The sequence below is a fragment of the Lissotriton vulgaris genome, chromosome 2_1 (genome assembly GCF_964263255.1).
Source record: "Lissotriton vulgaris chromosome 2_1, aLisVul1.2, whole genome shotgun sequence".
Classification (NCBI taxonomy): Eukaryota; Metazoa; Chordata; class Amphibia; order Caudata; family Salamandridae; genus Lissotriton; species Lissotriton vulgaris.
In genome coordinates, this window is record NC_141687.1 from 2121236802 (window position 1) to 2121259734 (window position 22933).

Here is a 22933-nt window from a genome sequence, read left to right on the forward strand (position 1 = left end):
AAACAAAGATTTTTCAATGACTTAAGAGAATTTTGTACATATATACCGACTTTGTAACGATTTACCAGTGCGTGACCAAGTGCATAGTGTTTGTGCCCTAATGGAAATACATGATAACAGCAAGAATTAGCACAATATTCGGATTCGCGGTGCCATGCGTGGAAGGCTACGTCAAGGAACTGTGTCGTGAAGGCGCTAAGTCTGCTAAGGAAGTGATTTCCAATGTGAGTGGTGGTGCCAGGCTTAGTGACTATGGATTGTGGACCTAAAAGTACCCTAAGGGTTATTAAATAAGGAAGGGATTACTCATACCTCAATGTACCGAGGTCAGGGACCTCAAAAGGAATTGAGGGGGATGATCCTTCTCTTCAGGATTCAGCGTAGGTACTAGAAAATGGGATCAGAATGGGGTCAGATTTATGTTTGTAAATCTGAAGGGAATTGCAAACGGTGAAAACTGGGTACATGTAAACCTACCATGTAGATTTTATTTCAGGGAGGTCTTTTATGGGGGTCCAGACACGAAACGCTTATTATAATGAAAGGGTTTCAGGATCCGTTTTGTGACTGCATGAAATGGCAGCTCTAGAGACAACAAATGAAAATGAGGAAAAATTAATAGGCTAGGTGGGGAAAGCATGGTAAACCACCTCCAGTGGGGAAAATAGAGGAAAAAATGAAGGTCCTACCTTACTCCGCTGTTGGTGTATTCGGGGAGTAGTTTGGAGCGTGTAGGCAACAGTGGCCATGCACGAGAATTACCACTAATCTGGCGTTATGGACGCTAAAATAACAAACGGAATCTGTTGTCAGGGCATGGCTTTTTAACATGCCGAGGGGCGGACTGTGAAAATTAAAAGGAAGGAACACTCACCGATTCACGGTGGAGGCACGTCTCACCCAGGGACTGCTGGGACAGCGCCGGATGCGTGTAGGCAACAGTGGCCATGCACGAATATTACCAATAATATGGCGTTGTGGACGCTAAAAAGACAAACGGAATCTGTTGTAAAGGCATGGCTTTTTAACATGCCGAGGGGCGGACTGTGAAAATTAAAAAGAAGGAACACTCACCGATTCACGGTGGAGGTGCGTCTCACCCGGGGACTGCTAGGACAATGCCGGATGCAGTGCAGCGGCTTTCAGTCACATCGGAACTACATGTTCAAGACAGTGGTTGGCACTCGGTATCGATATTGCAACAGAAACATTAAAAACACTTGAGACAGAAATTGCTGATCTGCTCAAACAAATTAATGATTCCGACCCCACAGCTGAATGTAAAAAATTACTAGAACAAGTGGACAAAACAATAGCTGATTATTATCGCATTGAACAGAACAAAAAGTCCAACAAAATCAAAAAGGATATTAAAAACTATAGCGCTGAAACCACTTACCCTTATCTAAATAAAGACTTCTACACCAACAGACCCTACTTCAATCCTCAGAACAGACCCTGGGGACGTTTTAACAAACGACAAAATATACTAGGCTTTTCAGACACCTCTGAAGACTCATCTGACAACTCAGATCCAGGTGAGGGAGGAAGCAACCGTGGTCGAGGACGTGGGGGACAACAAGGGAATTTTTTACCCAGAGGCCAGCCAGGTACTCCACTGAGAGGGAGGGCCAAGAAACCCAGGAAATGGTTCAACGCCCCAGGGGAGCGGAGGACCCGCAACAACTTTTACCAGTGGTGATACCCACAACACAAAGCTTGACTGAAACACTACCCATTTTTAACCTATCGAATCACATTTTACAACATTCTGAGTTGGAACTCCTGAAGAAAGGTCTTTCTTTTGTCGCCACGGTGCGTCCTAACTTTATGGAGCTACAGACAGAGCTGCTCCGTTTTTTCAGATTGGTTCGACTGAAAGCATTCTTTCAATTACATCCAGCACCCGAACAAAATCGCAATACTCCTTTTTGCCCCCCCTCTACTTTTCTACCAACGTCTAATATGGTTCCGCCAGAAATAATTACATTTGAGAAACTTATTCTCAAAGAACTTGAGTTTCTTGAAAAGAAGAGATTGTTTATTCCTTACAATATCCCCAAAAGTGAAAAGGAAGCAATAGACTCACTCAAATCTAACACTGAGTTAATTATCAAAAGTGCGGATAAGGGCGGGGGCATCGTCTTGCAGAATATTGATAACTATAAAAATGAAATCATACGCCAGTTGAATAACAGGGAACACTATTTAAGACTCGGCCGCAACCCTACGGCTGAAATCCAAACTTTGATTAAAGGGATTACCACAGACGCTAGAGACGAGGGCTTTCTCAGTAAAAAGGAATATACATTTCTGAATGTTAAATGTCCCCGCCTCCCCGTCATTTACACCCTCCCCAAGGTTCATAAAAGTATTGAGAACCCGCCCGGACGACCGATAGTATCGTCCTGTGGCTCTATTTTAGAGCCATTGGGGTCCTACGTGGATTTTTTTATCAAGGACTTTGTGCCTGACACATGCTGTTACGTCCGTGACAGCATGCAAATGATTAACCTTGTTGAACATCAGCCTTATGACCCCAGTTCCCAGACATTGTGTACACTTGACGTAGAGTCGCTTTACACTAATATTCCCCAGGGAGCGGCTCTACGAGTGGTTGAGAAGACACTGGACTCTAGACCAAGACCCCATAGAGTACCCACGCTGTTCATATTGCAGTTACTTGAACTGTGCTTGACGAAAAATTATTTTATCTTTGATGGTACCTTTTACCAGCAGATAAAAGGCACCGCCATGGGAGCAATTTTTGCTCCTCACCTGGCGGTGTTGTACATGGATGCTCTTGAGACCGGCACCATCCTAGCTGATACTAACCCATTCATAGCCAGCATAGGCTTGTGGCGCAGATACATAGATGATATTTTCCTAATATGGAATTCAGAGAGCGGCAGTTTGAACTCTTTTTTACACTGGCTAAACAATAACTGTGACAATCTACAGTTTACTCTAACACATCATAAGTCAGAAATACCATTCCTGGATCTCATGATCTATCATGAGTCAGGTGAACTTCTTACTCGCCTCTACAGGAAACCCACTGAGCGCAACACGCTTCTCAGGTATGACAGCAACCACCCCAAGGCCCTCAAGGACTCACTTCCCTACTCGCAGTTTCTGCGGATAAGACGGAATTGCTCCTCAAAAATTGATTATTTTAGAGAGGCTGATATCCTGTGCTCTAAACTTAAGGCAAGAGGATATCCTAACAGAATAGTAAGGAATGCCTCGAAGCGGGCATGGTATTGTCCCAGGGAAGTCCTGCTCCAACCTAAAACTAGGCCCAGTTCGGAGAGAATAGCCTGTGTTACGACTTTCTCGCCTATCTCCAATAAAATCCGCAAAACAATTTTAAGGCATTGGCCAACTCTAAATTCGGGCCAACTAACCTTTGACAAACCCTTGTTTGCATTTAAAAAGAGCAGGAATGTTAAAGACCATCTGGTCCGAGCGGCCCTACCAGCACCACCACCCATGAACACAATTGAATCAAACTGGGGCTTGCCCCCACTAAGAGGTCATGCGAAATGTGGGCAATGTATTGTATGTGATATGACACTGGAGGGGCGCACGTTTAATCACAATAATATCACTATCGACATGAGGGATTTCACAAACTGTAACAGTCACAATGTGATCTATGCAATTCTTTGTCCTTGCCCCTTGATGTACGTGGGCCAGACGACACAAAAAGTGAAAACAAGAATAAGCCAACATCGTAGCCGCATAAGATGTGGAACCCCCAACGCACCCCTGGTCGAACATTTTGCCCACTTGAACCATACAGCAGATGATCTCCGCTGGACCGTTCTGAAGGCCATTAAACTACCCCAGAGAGGTGGCAACCTGCAACAGATATTGAACCGTGAGGAACTGAAATCGATTATCCAGTTCAATACAATTCAAAAAGGACTCAATCGCAGCGAGGACTGGACCACACTGCTCTGATTGTACCCGGACTGTGTAATGGCAACAGTCCTCCCCATCAAACAACATTAGACTGTATACTATTACAAGCTGGAGATTGCAATTAATCTGGACCCATAAGCTGACTCTTGGTATATGGAAACGCATATGTGTACCCTTAAATGCAGAGTGAAAAGGGCTGCAACTTTAATACTTGTGAACTTATTTTAATAATTCAATAACTTTATAACTTTTGTCACCAATTTTGAATGTCACTTTATCTTCACTACTGTGCTTATTTTCGTGCACTCCCTCACTTTGATAGGGTTAACGCCCACCTTTATCCATTCCAAAATGGCCCCTGCCTTTACAATCCACTGTGACGCTCGTTTCAGCAGGCACGTGACCGGCGAGATTGTATTCAGTCCGCCGGCGCCCCGTAGCCGCTGCACTGCATCCGGCATTGTCCTAGCAGTCCCCGGGTGAGACGCACCTCCACCGTGAATCGGTGAGTGTTCCTTCTTTTTAATTTTCACAGTCCGCCCCTCGGCATGTTAAAAAGCCATGCCTTTACAACAGATTCCGTTTGTCTTTTTAGCGTCCACAACGCCATATTATTGGTAATATTCGTGCATGGCCACTGTTGCCTACACGCATCCGGCGCTGTCCCAGCAGTCCCTGGGTGAGACGTGCCTCCACCGTGAATCGGTGAGTGTTCCTTCCTTTTAATTTTCACAGTCCGCCCCTCGGCATGTTAAAAAGCCATGCCCTGACAACAGATTCCGTTTGTCATTTTAGCGTCCATAACGCCAGATTAGTGGTAATTCTCGTGCATGGCCACTGTTGCCTACACGCTCCAAACTACTCCCCGAATACACCAACAGCGGAGTAAGGTAGGACCTTCATTTTTTCCTCTATTTTCCCCACTGGAGGTGGTTTACCATGCTTTCCCCACCTAGCCTATTAATTTTTCCTCATTTTCATTTGTTGTCTCTAGAGCTGCCATTTCATGCAGTCACAAAACGGATCCTGAAACCCTTTCATTATAATAAGCGTTTCGTGTCTGGACCTCCATAAAAGACCTCCCTGAAATAAAATCTACATGGTAGGTTTACATGTACCCAGTTTTCACCGTTTGCAATTCCCTTCAGATTTACAAACATAAATCTGACCCCATTCTGATCCCATTTTCTAGTACCTACGCTGAATCCTGAAGAGAAGGATCATCCCCCTCAATTCCTTTTGAGGTCCCTGACCTCGGTACATTGAGGTATGAGTAATCCCTTCCTTATTTAATAACCCTTAGGGTACTTTTAGGTCCACAATCCATAGTCACTAAGCCTGGCACCACCACTCACATTGGAAATCACTTCCTTAGCAGACTTAGCGCCTTCACGACACAGTTCCTTGACGTAGCCTTCCACGCATGGCACCGCGAATCCGAATATTGTGCTAATTCTTGCTGTTATCATGTATTTCCATTAGGGCACAAACACTATGCACTTGGTCACGCACTGGTAAATCGTTACAAAGTCGGTATATATGTACAAAATTCTCTTAAGTCATTGAAAAATCTTTGTTTTCTTCTTTGTCTCCTGAACAGGCTTTTTTCATTCAGGCATACTTTATCAAATAGTCCTGATGATGATCCCACTTATCTAGTTGAGCTTTAGGGATCGAAACGTCGACACTAATGAGTGTGGTTACACCAATAATATTAGTAAATGTGATTGTGTATACCTCACTCCAGGCGATACTGTTATTGCTATTTTCTGATCTGTTCACAGTACCCTGTCCTAGCTCTCTTCCTTTGCCTGATAAAAACACCCCTTTCACCCTTTCTTTATTCTTCTTTTCTCTTTATATGTACGGCACAGGCTTGTGTCAAACCATTTTGTGTATATTCTAAGATTGGACATTATCTCCATAAAATAAACTCCTTTCCCGGCTGGGTTTGGAAATCTTAAATCATATAGTTTTCCATTGTGTCTCTATATTGTATTGTTTTGATTCGTAAATTAGCTAAGCACCTTTGTCCTAGAACGAGCAGCAATGTAACCACTGAAGGCAGAGGGTGACTGGAACATAAAGTATAGTAATCTCCTGTAGGAACTGCGAACTGTTTGATCATACTCTAAAATATTGATCTAGATGGCAAAGTTGCTACCAGCAACAGCTACAGTGTTTCACCTGGCGCCAGACAGACTGTTTAAGTTCCAATTGGCTAGTTAATGAAAACCTCTTATTTGAATCTTATGTTTCGTTGTCAGCGACCCACCGATTACCACCCCCCTTTTTTTAAACAACTTTTTATATGCATTTATAACGTTAACATGGCCACACAAGAGAGCATGACATAACAGGCAAGGGTATTCCTGCTGAAACTAGGGTAACATCAAGGCTTAGTGGTACAAAAGCATTGGGCAGCTTGTCATTCAAACTTCTGCATCCCGCTCAGACCCACTCTCAAGTGCCTCTGCCCTCCAGGTTGCTGGAGCAAAAGAGGTGGCTGTGCCTAGTCTCTGAACATTTTAATGTATGTTCGAAATGGTGTCCATACTTTTTGCCATTTTCTGACAGTGTCCCTCACATTAGCCGTCAGTCATTACATGATCTACCCCCTTCTAACAAGTCATGTACTGATGCCCCAAACAAACATTTGTTTATTACAGTCCTAGATCCCTATCCGGACATCTCCCACATTGAATGCCAGGTATTCTAAATTCATTTCCTCCTTAACGCAAACTGGAATTTTTCTTGGTAAAATGAAGACTGAGTATTACAGCTGGTTGAATTGATTTGTTCTGGATTATCCCTCCATATTCGTTTGAAGATCATATAACCATGTTGGATCAACAAGGCTATATACTCTGTATTTGGAAAGATTAATTGTTATGCCATGTGTGGGATTAAGTAACATGAGGTATCACCTGCACAGAATTAACACTATATACATTAAGCATCTTTATTGATTGCACAAGAAATAAGATAAAGTACTATTGTGCTCCCTTTCCAGTCAAATGGAAGGGGGTGAACATTTTTGACAGGGTCTTCATTGATCAGTCGCCAAAGAACTGTCTTAAGACCCCTGTAATGCTTGCACAGTGAACATGAGATCGATCTCCCTAGTGAGATTGTACTACACGTTAAGGTCTCACATTCATGCTTATTTGGAAATGTCTTATGGTTGTGTTCTTGCTATCGATCAAAAGAGGCTAAGTTAATCTCCCACATAATAGAACCACTTGCATATGGGGTGAAGCATGCACTTGGGGTATTAGCTCTCAAGTTACACCTGTGCAAATGGATTGTAGGGCTATGGACCATAAACTAACATCTAATAGTCTAAATGATGCACTTGCTGTTGATTTACTTAATTTAGCCCCATCTCCAACAGACACAAATTTGCCTATTAGTGCTCTTAATATAACCAAGAGACAAACCAGAGGAAGGAAATACATGTCATTGTCAAGGAAAAGTGTTTACATCAAAACCCTGATAGTGCTTGGTTCCTGCTTGAATATAGCATGTTTATGCCCTAATCTGAAGTACTTGCTACCTCTATGGTGAAGAGTAGAATTCAGCCCCAGAAGGCGCTTCTGTAATAAAGGGCCTACATTTGAATGACCCTCGTATTGTTAAACTGCAAAAGTCTTCACAGGTGGAGGTGATGGTTTATAGAGTCTCTTGTTCTGCTGTTGTAACCATAACTGATGTTTAAAGAGCACTGACATGGGGTTCCAAATCGAATGTAGATCTTGCCCCTTAGGTAAAATGAAGAAGTACATCTTCATGCATTCTTTATTGTGGTATTTGCTTGTTTTGATATTTAAGGTCATACAGATGAAGGCCTTTACAGCTGATGCCTTCTCTTTTTAAGCAGCTTATCATTTTATCTTCTGAAGTTTCAAAAGTCACCCTCAGGGACCTGATCTTTAAGTATGTAGATCAATTACAAATGGTGGATAATTGTTTGACCTGGCATCCTTGGCCAGGTTTTCCCCCCTAACGTTTTACCTACAACGCTCCCTTGTTTTTACTAGTTTTAGGATTCTGCACACTTTACCACTGCTTATCAGTGCTAAAGGGCTTGTGCTCTTTCCTTAAAACATGGTATAATTGGCTTATACCCAATTGGCATTTTTAATTTACTTATAAATCCCTAATAAAGTGACACTAGTTGTGCCCAGGGCCTATAAATTAAATGCTACTAGTGGATCTGCAACACTGATTCTTTCAAACACTTAAGCAGCTTTTAAAACATGGCTCATGTCTGCCAATGCAGCCTGTGTGTGCAGTGTTGTAACTGCCATGTCACCCTGGCAACATAAACCTTTTTTCCAGACTGAAACCTTACTTTGTAATACATATAAGTCACCACTAGGTTATGCCCCTGGACAGCCTGGAGAGCAGTGTGCTGTATATTTTAAAATTTGGGCATGTAGCTTTTAGATTGACATGTCCTGGTAGTGAGAAACACTTAAATTCGTTTTTCACTACTGCAAGTCCTGTATCTCCCTTAGGATAACATTAGAGTTGCATTGTTACATGTAATAAGTGGTAATTTCTAAATGGAAACCGGTAACCGGTTCATGTTTGTCTTTGGAATTGTATTGAAAAATCCTCTCTTATGGTAAAGTCTGATTTTTAAATTACAATTTTTAAAATCTCACTTTTAGAAAGTTGGCGTTTTCCTACCTTAGTCATTCATACTTGTAGACAGTCTCTGGGTCACATGACTAGGTATAGCTGCCAGTTGGGGTTTGTGCATTCCTCCTAGACAGTGGCACACAATAGAGAGCTCAGGTGTTCCTGGATAGGCCTTCACTAGCAGTTTAGCAGAACAGAGCTGGGTACAGCCCTACTTTCACTTGAATAGGATGTGTCCTGCCTAAACACAAAGCACTGCATATTCCCTGTAGTTGGTCTTTAGCCAGGACAGGGAAGGCAGGATGCCTGTGGACTTCAAGGGGGAAATGTTAGAAGTCTCTCCCATTTCATTGGAAGGCCCAGGTATAAATACTGGACCCCAGTCACCAACTCTTCAGTACATTTCTGAACCAGTGCATACTGTACCAGGAGGGATGACTGTTGTGCTGCTGAAAGGACTGCCACTCTGCTCGACTTCTGCGTTGAAGGGCAGCTGCCCTGCTGTTCTGCCCTGCTACTCTGCCCTGCTGCTCTCTTGCCTGAGTTAGAAGCACTGCAACTGTATCTGTTGAACCCAGGACCTTCGAGTGACCCCAAGGGCCAGTTGGCTGGCCTCCTGACTTGCCACAGGGAGTAAAGGCTCCAACAACCGTGATTCCCAGCACCTCTACTCTGCCATCTGAGTCCTACCCTGCCATGTGGTACCACTCCAGTCTTGCATCCCTGGAATTGGGCCTGAAGGTGCTCCACCAACCCATCTGTGGATCCAGCAGAATAGACTCATCACATCTGCTGTGCGGCACAATTCCGAGTAGAACTGATGCAACGCCTCTGTTGTGCGGCTTCTCCTAGCACAAGGACTCTGCATCGACCCTGCTGCTTGCATCACAACCTCACAGTTCTTTGAAACTGATGCATCGCCAGGACTGAGCGTCACAACTTCAATGCCAGATTACGCATCTCAAAACCTCCTTGACGACTCTGTAGGACCTCACATCACAGCTCCTTGAAGCTGATACCTCCCTACTGCTACAAAACTCATCCTCAATGTTTGAACTCGCTTCACTCCGCAATCAGGAGTTAAAGTACTCTTGTTCAGCGGGCCTAACTGGGTCCCTGTTGCCAGCCCGTGCTCCATCACGGTCGGTCTGAACTTGTGATTCATCACTGTCTGGCACAACCAGATATCCATGATTGGCGCTTTTGTTATTTTTGGCGTTAAGTTCGCTGAAAACTTTAAAATATCATATCACCAGTTCTACTGATTTTGATTTTTGTTGTTTTGGTCTTTATTTATTTATTTATTAACATGTATACTACTTTTATAAATTGGTGTGGGATTTTTCTTGTGTTCTGTTTTCACATTATTGCTGTTTGTAGTGCTGCATACATACTTCACACACTACATCATAATTAAGCCTGACTGCTTTGTGCAAAGCTACCAAAGGCTGAGCACAGGTTAATTTGGGGTTGGCTTGTTCCTCACCCTGATGAGAACTGTGATTGCTGTTTGAGAAGGGTTTCATCGCCCACAACCAGTAACCCATTTTCTCACAGTAATCTTTGCTAGGCCCCGTAAAATTTGGATTGCACAAGCTTAGATTGAAAAGGCAGAAAATGTCCCTCCCACTGTTAAGGAGTTGGTTAATCTTTGTTACATGGCTGCTGTACCTATTTAGCTTGTTTAAAATGAATATGTTCTTCTACTTGTGATCTTGAATATTGTGGAGAAGATAACTAGGGACTAGAACAGCCTAGCCTACAGATCACATTCGAATACTAATTTGACAATTCACACTGCGCTGATACTTTGCCATAATGCAGACAGCAGTTACAAGGGCCATACCTGATATTTCTATTGCCCATCAGATGCCCTTTCTGTGTTTTGATGGACCATTGCTGATGTAAAATGATGCATAGTGCCATACGATATTACTAGTGCCCTTCATAATTTTTAAAATAATTTTGTAGCAAACTGGGTCAGAGTTCGTATTGTAATGTATTTAATATTGTATGCGGTTTTAGCCCAGTCTTGTTTAGTAATACAGTATCTAGAAAATCTTTTTTTATTAGCCATTTTGAGTTATTTATGGAATCTGAACAGACCTTTTTTTCCCATTCAGAGTTCCAAGAGGCAAATTCTAGCTACAGTCTTCGGTTTTCCTGGAAAAAAATGTTGGTTAGATTTTGCTATTGTGAGTGTAAAGACTGAAGCAGCTGCGACAACTCTATGCAAGATACACTTTATATTATTTATTTTGCACTTATTAATGTATTTTTTTGTAATAGAATGTGGTGTATCCCATGTTAAGATTTTCACTGTACTCTGGCGTCTACAGCTAGACCCATGGAGAGGACTAAAACATTGCTTTGTAAATATCCATCTCTTGACAGTTTATTGTACCTTTGGGCTGCTGTGCACACTAGAACTGTAGCGCGGTTTCAGACCTCCTTCCCATTTCTCTTGTAGTAGGGCTTGTTCATGGGTGTAATAATTTGCTCATAAATGCTTTGAATCTAGAGAATTCTAGATTCCAGTAGAAAGTGGCCCTCAGTTCAAAACAACAATAGTAATCTGTGAACGCAATAATGCCACTTTGCATCAATCTATTTTGTCATACGTTTGGAGCGCACCCACCAATTGTATCTATTTCGTCTCCTCCCCAATCTGAAAATTTGTTCAAAAAGAACCACTAGAAAAATGTAACTTTTGTAACAGTTGGTTCTACATCAGCAATGTGGTCTAACTTTTGTCACCCTTCCTTTCGCAGAGATCACAGAATCTCCATCATATCTGGCTAAATGTCCAAGCGGTGGGCTTTGTAGCAGATTACCTCCGGACTGTATAAGCTGTGTAACCAATCATTCCTGCATTTATGGGAAGCCAGCAACATTTGACTGCACGGTCAAACCACAGGTTAACTGTGTTGTAAGTAGTGTCATTTTTATGTCTTGATCTCGAGTGTCGTTGTAAAGTAGAGAACATAGTGTATCTGAGTCAGGGATGCCCACTGAAGTGGGAAAGGTTTCGGGTCTGTGGTAGCTATACAGGGGTTACTGACTGTACATTCTAGGAGGATTGCAGATGAGTCTATGTTGAGACCTAATTGGGTTCATGAACGTCACTAAGGGGTATACGTTCTTATGGAAAGAATTATTGATTCTTTTTTTTAAGCCACTGGACATTGTAAAGATGATGTATTGCTGTATTGTTTGGCCTTATTGTCGACAATTTCATTTGTGAGTCTGTGTATGTATGCTGAGCAACTGTTTAAAAAATCCTATTAAAAGAATTGAGCTTTTCCACTGTACTCTATTGCACATCTGTTCTTGTGCATGCACTTACCCTGAATAGATATCCTATCATGCTCACCACGCGTAACTAATGTTTTTTTCCACCCATCTTCAATTAATTCTCCACTTTATTCAATGAAATCCTTTCACAAAGTCTCTACCATCAGCATATAAATCAAATTAAGTCTTGCTATTTTATTCTCAGTAATGTAATCTGATCCTTTTTTTTTCTCAGTAGTTGGTATAATATGGATTAGGAAAATAAAGTGGATGATATCAACCTGGACTTTTTAAAGCTGTTCAACATAATCTCTTGTCAAAGAATATCTTTTAAATTGCATGCAAGGTGCTTGACGACCAGTTATGACCATGTATTAAAATGGCTGATAGTGTAGACTATTGAGGTTTCTAAATATTGTGACAGTTTTTCATGAGCATTCCTATGAGACCCTCTTATTTTATTCAAACATTAATTATGAGCAGAATTGTTTCAATTTCTCTAATATAGCTCTGGGTAGAAGAGTAATTACATAGCAGGAAACGCTTGTGGTCTAGAATCATTTAGGAAGGCTTTTAGAAAATGACACCTGTGGCTTAATACGAGGAAGTGTCTAGAGAATTATTTTGTTTTCAGTAACTGATCTAATTCCACCTCCATAAGGAGACTTTTCCTTACACTTTACGAATTGATTTTTGAGATGCTTTTAATTGTAGGTGCACAACGTTGTGCTGGTGCGATGGGGTTACAGCACGGATTGCAGAACCAAGGTTAGAATTGGAAGACAACTTCTGGTTGCCTGGATACAATTATAGTGGCTGTCTGGCTTTTGTGTTATTGTAGGTTAGCGAAGGTGGTTGTCTTATTTACTACAGTTCTTTAGAGTCAAGATCCTGTATTCGTCCATGCACCAATAATAAAGGCTTCCTATGTTTACAAAAGATGCTCATGGCAATAGCATGTTATTCTGCAGAAATAAAGAAGATTGGGTCGAAGGCTATAAACAACCTCCCTGCATGGTGGAGGCGTAGATGCCAACTTTTCAAGAATCAATACAATTTGGAAAAGGATTTATAATCTCTGCTGCCATTGCTCTGTCTCCTCTACTGCTCCATTGCATCCTGGTGAGATTTTCTGGGAACTGAAGTATTACTAAATCTGACACTCTTTGACCTGCCTTTCTTGAAAAGGTAATTTTCGTACACATTGTAAATTTCCCTCTAAATGCAATGTATTCAGTCAGTCATGACAAGCTCGGCTGTAAAGAGATTCCGTAGTTAAAATGCATCCTAAGAATTAAAAATTAAAGTTTGTGCTTGTGGAGTGCACACCTACACCAGTGGTCTGCGCAAACTTGCAGTGTTTAAATCCAACCTGTCTAAGTGCACTGGTGCAGCTTTTGGTCTGTCTTTTGCTATTTTCAGAATTATAAAAGAAGCATAATTTGAAGGGTGTACCTAAGAAGATGGTCATTTTTCGTTTTTTTAAGTTTGATTTTATTGAAGAAAAAGAAAGGAGGGAGAAAGGAAGAAACAGGAAGGAGGATATGGCATAAATTACAACTCGAGGGGGAGAACATTAGCAATTTTCAAAATACAAAGAGGATAACGAGCAATGCATTAAATTCTCACAAAAAGGCAAATAAAATGAGCATAACAACCTGCGCAAAAATAAATAAGAAGAAAGCAAATACACTATAATATTATTGGAAATAAAATGTGAAGCAAAAAGCAAAGGGAATTAATGGTGGTTTGCGTACCTCAACATCAGGATCCAGGGAGGTGGTTACTGGAGCAGAGGAGGAGAGATATGTTACCAAAGGAAGCCAAATAGGATCTCGTTTAATTGCCAGGGAAATAGGAGATTCAAAGTTGGTGTCAAGTCGATGGTGAAAGCAGACTGTGTTCCACCAGGAACGATAGGACACATTTGCAGCTTGTTTCCAGTTCGAGGTAATAATGTGGAAAGCAACAGCTATCAAGAGGTCAAGGAGTTGGTAATGGTGTGGTGATTGGGGAAGGTCAGGTGAGATAGAGCCTAGAAAAATATGAGCAGGGTAAAAGGGAATCTGGAAAAGGAAAATCTTTTGCATTTGGGCCCAAACTGAGTTCCAAAACTTGGATATAGAAGGACACTCAAATAACATGTGTTTTAGGTCTGCAGAAGAAGAGGGGCAAGACCAACAGGTAGGGGGAGTCTCTGACGAAAAACGGGACAGGGCAAGTGGGGTAAATAAAATCCTGTTATAAATAAAGTTTGGGTACTGTTAGCAGCTCTAGAGGTCTTATGAAGTTTGGTCCAGACCTTATCCCATAGAAAAAACAACCAATTCTGGGAGAGATCAGATTCCCACGCAAGTTCAATTTTGGATTTCACTCTATCAACCGTGTAGCGGAGAGAATTGTAGATGAAAGACGCAGAGGGGGTAGACTCTAGTATGGAGGAAGTGGATTTACGATCCAGAGGAATAACATTGGACAGAGGCACAGAACTGAGATAAGAGGTGAGAACAGGGTAAAGCAAGTCGTATTGTGTTCGGGCACTGGAGGCCAGCAAGAAAGAGGACCTGAGTTCCGAGAAGGATAGGGGAATATCATGAGAAAGTAATTGAGATCCAACGCAATCCTCGAATGCCGGACCTTCCAGTAAATAGTACGATTACGAATTTTAAGATGAGAATTAAACCAAATAGATTGTTCATGTGAAGAAAGAAGGGAAGGATATGACGAGGATAAGAAAGGATGAAGAAGAGTATGACAATGAGAGGTAATGGGTGTCAGAAGACGAGTGTGGCATGACGTGAAGGATAAAAGTTCACGGAAATTAAAGGAAGAAATAAAGGAAGACTCCATAGTTAATCATATGCGAGGATAAAAGGGAGAATCAGACGAGAGCCAACGGGTTGTCTGTTTCATAGAAAAAGCTCTGATATACCCTAAAATCAGGAAAACGAACACTGGCCTGAGCCTTATATCTTGGTAAAGAGGCGAGAGCAATCCTTGGCCGGTTACCATGCCAAAGGAACTTTAAAAGCAGAGAGTCCATTTTTTTTGAAGAAAGAAACCGAAATGCGCACTGGGAGCATAGAGATAGTATAGAGAAGGAGGGGAGATGGCCTTATCTTTATAGAATTGAGTCGACCCCACCAGGACAAAAAGAGCGGGTGCCAACGTGCAATATTGGTTTCCATCTTCTTAGATATATTAGCAAAGTTCGACTTGAGAGTGTCCGATAGTAGAGGTGCAAACCAAACACCCAAGTATTTAATTTTAGAAGGTTGCCGGGAGAAGCCAGATTGAGCGAAATGATGTTGACAGAGAGGATTCAAAGGAAGGACTTCACACTTGTCGATATTTAGGCGATAACCAGAGACAGCGGAAAAAGAAGAGACTTGTTGCAGGAAGGGAGATAGAGAAGAAAGAGGACCGGAACAATAGAAAAGTATATCATCCGCATAAACCGAAAGCTTAACCTGATTGGAACCAAAGCTAAATCCAGAAATGTTGTCATCCTGACGAATCTTACTAAGGAAGGGTTCTAAGGCTAAAACAAATAATAGAGGGGATAGTGGGCAGCCTTGTCGGACACCTCTATGCAGGGAGAAATATTCTGAGGTCATCCCATTGAAAAAAAATGGAAGCTCGGGGGTTAGAATAGAGTAAGGAAATAATAGAAATAAATTTGGAGGGGGCGCCAAACCAACGGAGAGCCTGAAACATAAAATCCCACCCGATCCTGTCCAAAGCTTTCTCCGCATCTAAGGAAACAGCCGCAAAAGGAAGGTCCAATTGTGAAGCTCTGCTAAGAATGTTAAGAAAGACTCGCGAGTTATCAGATGAAAGATGGCCCTTAACAAAACCGGATTGTTTGGGACCTATTCGGTCCAGCAAGAGGGGGTCCAGTCGTATTGCTAGGATCTTAGCCAATATCTTATAATCTGTGTTAACCAAAGAAATCGGGTGGTAGTTCTTGCTAAGAGAATGATCTTTATCGTCTTTGGGAATTAAGCAAATTAAAGCCTGTTGAAAGGAACCACTCGAAGAACCCTGCCGCAAGTAAGGATTGAAATAAAAGTAGAAGCTTAGGAAGGAGGAGGGAAGCAAAATAACTATAAAATTCGATGGTAAAGCCATCAAGGCCGGGAGCTTTCCCATGCCTTAGCTTAGAGACAGCGTGAGAAATTTCGGAAAGTGATATGTCTATATCCAAAGAATTTAAATTAACATGGGTCGTTGGAGTCTCCTCCAATGACCCATGTCGTTGGAGGAGATAGGATGGATGGAAATAGGAAAGAAGATCCGTAGGAGTTGGAACCTGTTCAGGGGTATAAAGAGTGTCATAGAATTTGACAAATTTGGAAAGAATTTTTGTCCTTAAAGCAAGATGCACCAGAGGAAGTCCGTATAGATTCAATCTTCGTACGTTCCTTCCGTATTTTCAAATAGTTAGCGAGGAGTTCCCCATCTTATTTTTGCCGCCATAATAACGGGAGTTACATTTTAATAAAAGATTAGAGGCTGCTTCAGTTTTAAATTTATTAAAGGAAAATTTCGCCTCTATACGTTCTTTAAGAGAAATGTCCGAATTGGAGGAGTGATATTCGGATTCTAGGCTCTTAATCTCAGCCAGAATTTGAGCAGACTTGGCTTCCCTGAGTTTCTTCCGTCTTGCTACGAAATTGATAATAAAACCTCTAGAGGCTGTTTTGAATGAGTCCCAAACCATGACAAAGGAGGAGGCAGGGATGTGGTTAAGAAGGAAAAATTCAGAGGCAAATGTAGAGAATTCAGAGCCAAAAGTGGGATCCTGAAGCAAGGCATTATTAAATCTCCATCTGCCTGAGTGAGGAGAGAATGGGAGGAGATCCAAGTCCACAAAAACAGGGGCATGGTCAGAGACTAATATGGAGCCTATTTTATGTTGAGAGAGGGATTTGCTAAGGAAAATATGATCAATACGAGATTGGGATTGGTGAGGGGAAGAAAAGAAGCTATATTCTCTAAGGTCAGGGTTGCATAGTCTCCAGATATCTACCAGAGCATTATTCTGAGTAGTGTTAACAAATTGAGAGTGCATCTTGGATGGTACAAATCTGACTTTCGAGTGACGATCGAGGAAGGGGTCCATAATTTTATTGCAATCCCCACCTAGCAAGATGTACTCCCCGGAGAGGGAAGCTAGTTTATCAGAAATAGAGGGCCTAAAGGAGCTATCAACTCTAGTAGGGGCATATACATTAAAGAGAATAAGGGGGATATTATCGATTAGCAAATTACCAATGACCCATCGACCATTAACGTCACATTGAGAAGAAACTGAGGAAATATGTAACTTTTTGTGCAACAAAATCACAACACCATTTTTCTTGTCAACAGAGGAGGAGCAAAAAACACCCACCCAACACCGTTTAAGCTTTAAGGCCTCTGCTTCCGAGAGATGACTCTTGACTCTTGAAAGAGGGCAACATCAGAATGAAGTCTGGCTAAGTGTGATAACACCCTTTGCTTTTTAATGGGAATATTTAATCCCTTAATGTTCCATGACGTAACACGGAATGGAACGGTAAAGAAAAGCAACTAGCAATTACATGCTCATTAAATGCAGAGACCATGAAGAAACTGGAAAAATGGAGAGACGAGGTGGAGGAAGACTAGAGGAAAGAAGAGGGATAAAGGGGAGGATAAACAAGGAGAGAATGAAGAAAATATTGCAAAGAAAATACAAGAGCTGAGAGAAGAGAAAAGAGAGGAGGTGAGGCAGGAAAGAAAAGAGAAGAGAGGGGGAGATTGAAAGAGATGCAAGACTGAAAGAGTAGGGAAGAAGAAAGAAATGAAAGGGAACAAGAATACAGTAGAAGTCCAAAACGAACGACTGAGAGACCTACTTACTAAAACGGAAAACGCAGAGGAGAACGGGGGTGGAAGCGTCGGAAGATGACGGCGACAACATCAAGAGCGGACGCCAGACCTCAAACATCACAGTTCCAAAGGGCAGTGTACAGAAACAAGGTTTACATCTGGAAGGAATAAGAGAGGGAAGCATCTGTAAATATAAGAAAAGAAAGAGGGTAATGTATGGGTTGAGGAGAAAACATGAAAAGCAACGGGTAATAAACAGAGGTAAAGTATAGAAGGGCAAAATGACAATAGTGAAAAGAACTACAAATAAAGAACCACATCAGCAGAATTACAAGATCTTCATGAGCAATCAGCCAGGTCTGGAGACATCCATAACATCAGGAGCGTGCTGACGAAGGAACGCTTGAAGGACGGCAGGATCTTCATAGGTAGTGGTCTTGTCTTTGTACGTACCTTTGAAAAGACAGGGATGAAGAAGTCCATATCGATCATGGAGGGCTCTGAGTTGAGGGCGTAAGTCCAGGAACTTCCTCCTTCTGTCCGCGGTGGCCTTGGAGACATCTTGAGACAAATAGAGACGATGACCTTCCCATAGAATTTGTTTTTTGAGTTTAGCAGCTGAAAGAACCTGCAGAAGATCCGTATACTGAAGGAATAGCATGATGACTCCTCTAGGTTTTGCAGAGACCTTGGGACCAAGGCAATGGGCCCTTTGAATGTTGATGGAGGCTAAGGCTGGGGCATCCAAGATCTTTGAGAGAAAGGATTGGAAGAAGGCAGTAGGTTTGGACCCTTCCGTAGGTTCAGGAAGACCGTATAAGCAGAGGTTGTTTCTACGGTTTCTATTTTCCAAATCCTCTGTTTGCTTTTTAAGAAGAAGAACCTCAGCCTCCAATGAAGGGATTCGAGAGCAGGAGGATTGAAGAGAGTCTGTTGACTGTTCCAAGAGGAGAACCCGACCGTCTAGGGATGTCCATTGATCTTGCATGGCCTGCGTATATTTAGTAGTAGCTTCCATGAAGGGTTTAAGAGCACGTAGTTCTTCTAAGATAATGTCCATGGATGAAGGAGAAGCAGCGCTTTCAGGTGACAGAGGGTCTTTTTTAAGGCGTTTGGAGATTGAAGTGGAAGCTGCTTTGCCACCATTCTGAGATTTAGGGATAGCGCCATGTGAGACCTCAGACCTTGACATTGTAGCTTTATCCAAATCCTGAGATGGAGTATCCGAATCTGAGCCAATAGGTAATTTATTGACCGTGGAAAGCTTCAAAATGCGGAGCCTCCCCATGTAAGAATTCAGAGAGAAACAGCTTAAAGAGGGGCGACTGAGCCAAATGACTTAGTAGAAAGTTCAGCAATAGAAATAGAAAAACATGGGAGAAGCTAAGGCGCAGACTGGAACAAATGAGTGAAAAGGCACTGGTTCTCCATCAACAGAGAGAAATAGTCCAGAACATTCTGCCAAAATAAGGAGTACCAGATGGGTGACTGAATACGAGAGTATAGCCAACAGCAGCCAAATCGTGGTGTAGAAAGGAAGGCTGAAAGCTAGAGTCAATCATGCGTCAGAGCCAAAAAGAAGCATATTGGCAACAGGCTTCAGGTAAACGCAGAAGGACAGGTGAAATGCAGATGGTCCCAAAAGCTCTGAAAAGCAGACCAAAAAGCGCAGGGAAAGGCATGAGCGCATAATAGCTTTGTTTTCCACAATAAGCGCTTCACCAATATATTGAAAATCATGAACAAATATCAGTAGGGTGCATTGTTATAGGCAGCGAGGGAGAGTCATTCACAAAATGGCGGCTGGCTAGGAGATTCAAAATCGCGGCAAAGAGAGTATAAATAGGCTTTTGGAGGATAGCCCACTGCATGGTGAACTCACCGCATTAGGAGACAAGGTGATTCCTTTGGGCAGCAGGCTAGTGTGTTGCTTCCAGAGGTAAGGACGCCTCATACGGAAAATTGCGAAGCGCGCACTGAATGCTCAAAATGGCGGCCGGAACCAGAACGTCCGGCCGGAACGAACAAGTCCGCCAAACAGGCTCCAAAATCGAAGTTGGTGAGGGCGCTGGGCTCACCTCACATTCCGAATTCCAACAATGTGAGCGGCAGAGCTCAGCAGTCCAGAACACCGCCGAAAATTGCGGTGCAACTGAGGTCGGCGCCGGAGCTCTTGAATCACGCCGCCATTTTTGTTGACGCGTTAGCCACGCCCCCAAAGAAGATGGTCATTTTAAAGGTAATCCTAATATTGTAAAAACTGGTAATACTAAAGCTGCACTTTCATGTAACACTGCCTCTCACATGCGAATGCAGGATCAAAAGGAGTGAGTACTAACTTGCAGAGAAAAGATTGGTTATATTGAGTAAAGCTCTAACATGCAGCTCACATATTCGAGGCCCATTTAAAATCATATACCTCTCAAAGAACAACTAAGCTGGGTAAACCTTTCACTTAATCGATTAAATACACTATCACCGGATATAAGGAGAAATAGTCTGAAGCATCTTGGGCACATGTAATCAACTGGAAAAAAGTATACCTGCAGGGACAGTGCTCGTGTATATGAAATTATCACGTCTTGAAGTGCAGAGGGCAGGGCAAAGCATATACGCATCATAGGAGACAGACTTTTGCTGCCCCACTCATCTTTGCCTTGAAATGTGCTGATCACATCTTTCAAGCCTGACTGCCACCAATTCTGCAACAATTTGAATTCAAAACCCTTTTCATGATCTAATTACTAGTGACCAGGTGCCTAAGGCTGGCCTACCACAGCTGGTTTACAATGTTTCCACTAAGGCACAAATGGTAGTGGGGCAGATATCTGCATCGTTTTCTGAAACTATGTTGTGTGCCCTGTTACCAGGAGACTTACATCAGATACTTTCTCAGACTATTGCATATCCCACCTTTTTGGTCAGCAGTTGGTCTTGAATAACTTCTTATCCTAGCTTTCCGCCCTTTCTCTGCCTTCTCCTTGTGTATCTTACCATGTGAAGTCTCATTTAGTCATTTGAGATGGTTTTTGAAACAATGAATGGTGACTTGGGGACTAGAAATCTACACAGGCCACATTTAAATATGTCTTGTGAAGTCAGTGTATTAATTTTTTAGAGTGGTAACTAAGCACAGTAGAAAAAAAAAAGAATACTGGGAAATGGCGACGGCTGATAACCTCTACTCTTAAAAGTTGCATGTCTTTTTACATTTATTAGGAGGATAAATTTTATATTCTCAAAATAAGTATTAGCATGTTGGGGAACCCTCTCATTAGACAATGCAGCTTATAAGGACTGAGGTTCTGTCATTGCTATAGTTAAGTATTTTAACTGTGCAGAAAGTTTCCATTAAGTCATCGAAACAGATTGTGTGATTCCTTCTAAAGAAAGAGACTCTAGTTTTGTTTGCATTGTTAGAAAAATTGATTGCTAGGATTGGGTGTTAAAGTATTTGTTAATTTCTCCTTACAAAAACGAGATTTGTAAGGGTCTGGGTACACTTTTCTATTTGTCTGGATCCCAAAATGTACAGTTCCTATATTCTTGTAGTAAAAGGTTCTTACTTCTATACATAATTTTAAAAGCAGGTTCTGGTGTATGTATAACATTGCTGTTTAGAAGTGGCATCCATTTCCCGTTTGTGAGTTTTCTGAATTTCTCTACTTCAAATGCTGTACTCCTACTTGCATAATAGAATTAATGCACAAGTGGAAACGAGGATCTCAACTACTATTTGTATGGCTAAGATTCTGCCGTTCTCCATAAATCCTTCCTGAATTCTTACTTTCAGCCTGTCTTTATCCCTCTTGCTTCTTAGGTTAAATGCTATTTCTCCGTGCCTGTTGTACAGTCACCATCCTTCCTGGCCTTTTTATTTTCTTCTTAATAGACTTCTTCTCGTGCCTGATTCTGTCTTAAGTTTGCACAGCCTAGACACTCTACATTTCGTCAGTACCTTCTGTTGTAGGAAATATCCTATCTTCGTCGCCAAAATGTTGCAGAGAATAAACGCGATAATCTCAGGATGTCATCTTCCAGCAGTAGTTTAATGGAGCACCCATGCAACAGACTAAATCTAAAAACAGATTGGAATCTCCAGCACTAGTAAAGGACAACCAATGAGAAAATATAGAATAGTTGGATACAGGAATCCATAACACCTCAGAGAATTCTAATAGGATTTATAAAGCTAAATTTACACTATTACTCCTTTGTTTTATACCGAATTGACTGTGCCCAAAATAGATCCAAATAAGCTAAATGTCTATATATGTGGATAGTTGACATAGCATCTCTCATCTGTACCATGTACTTCAAAGGCGGAGTTGTGCCCCTTCAGTTGAAGTTGATACAACACTCCACTGGAAGATCCATTTTTTCCCCATCATTAATGCCTTTGCCGCTATCACTCTTTGACCACTTGGCACCAAATATTGAAAAAAAAGTTTAAAAAGTGGGCTTTCATCATTGCCTATTTGTTGCAGATAGGTCTAAGAGACTTTAAGTTTGAAGAGGACATCTGCTTTTATCATAGAAATTCCAGTATCACATTTTCGGTGCAAAAATACAAAAAATGACTTAATGGAAATACATTTGTAGCCCTATAGTGCCATTATCCTTTACTTTCGTTGAGCCATTTTTTAAGCTCTAAGCAGATAAGTAATCGGCCTTTGAGCATGGCTGGATTATGCGTCGGCTAAATATCGCAAACCTCGCTTTTTCCTCCCTTTTCTCTTTTTTTTTTTTTAAGCTTTCAGTCTTCTGGCTGGGAGAAGTTGTCAAAAGGGAAGGAACTACAAATATTTTTCGAAACCCCCACACCTTTTTCTGATAATCGCACTGTGGATACTTTTACACATTAGCAAGACCTGCCTGATTAGACTAGTATGTTTGGCAATCATGTATTTGATTGCGTTTTTTAAAATGGTAATAGAACTTAACTGCAATGTTTAAATGAGTCTAGACATATTTAAACATTGCCAGTCTAATGGAATAATTGTAGAAAGAAATGTATTGGGGGGGGGGGGGGGGGGGGGGGCATTTTTATATTTTTTTCTCACTCGAGGATGATGGGGAAGGGGCAGCGGCATTACAAGGTTTGAAGACCACTGCTCTAGAGGCAGTCCAGTCAGTGAGTTAGCGCATTGTGAGATTTACCAGAGACGCAATGCTGTATTAAACAGTTGATGAACCTGAGGGCTTGCTG

At 41.8% G+C, this 22933-nt stretch overlaps 1 protein-coding gene across 2 annotated transcripts in view; it reads left to right on the forward strand.

The window, feature by feature from the left end:
• Positions 1–22933, forward strand: part of TM2D3 (TM2 domain containing 3) — a 69176-nt gene that overhangs the window by 22992 nt on the left and 23251 nt on the right. For both annotated transcript variants that reach the window (XM_086958399.1, XM_086958400.1), the window contains one exon: positions 11346–11503. In XM_086958399.1, the coding sequence (XP_086814525.1) occupies positions 11346–11503 (158 nt within the window). The remainder of the gene's footprint in view (positions 1–11345; positions 11504–22933) is intronic.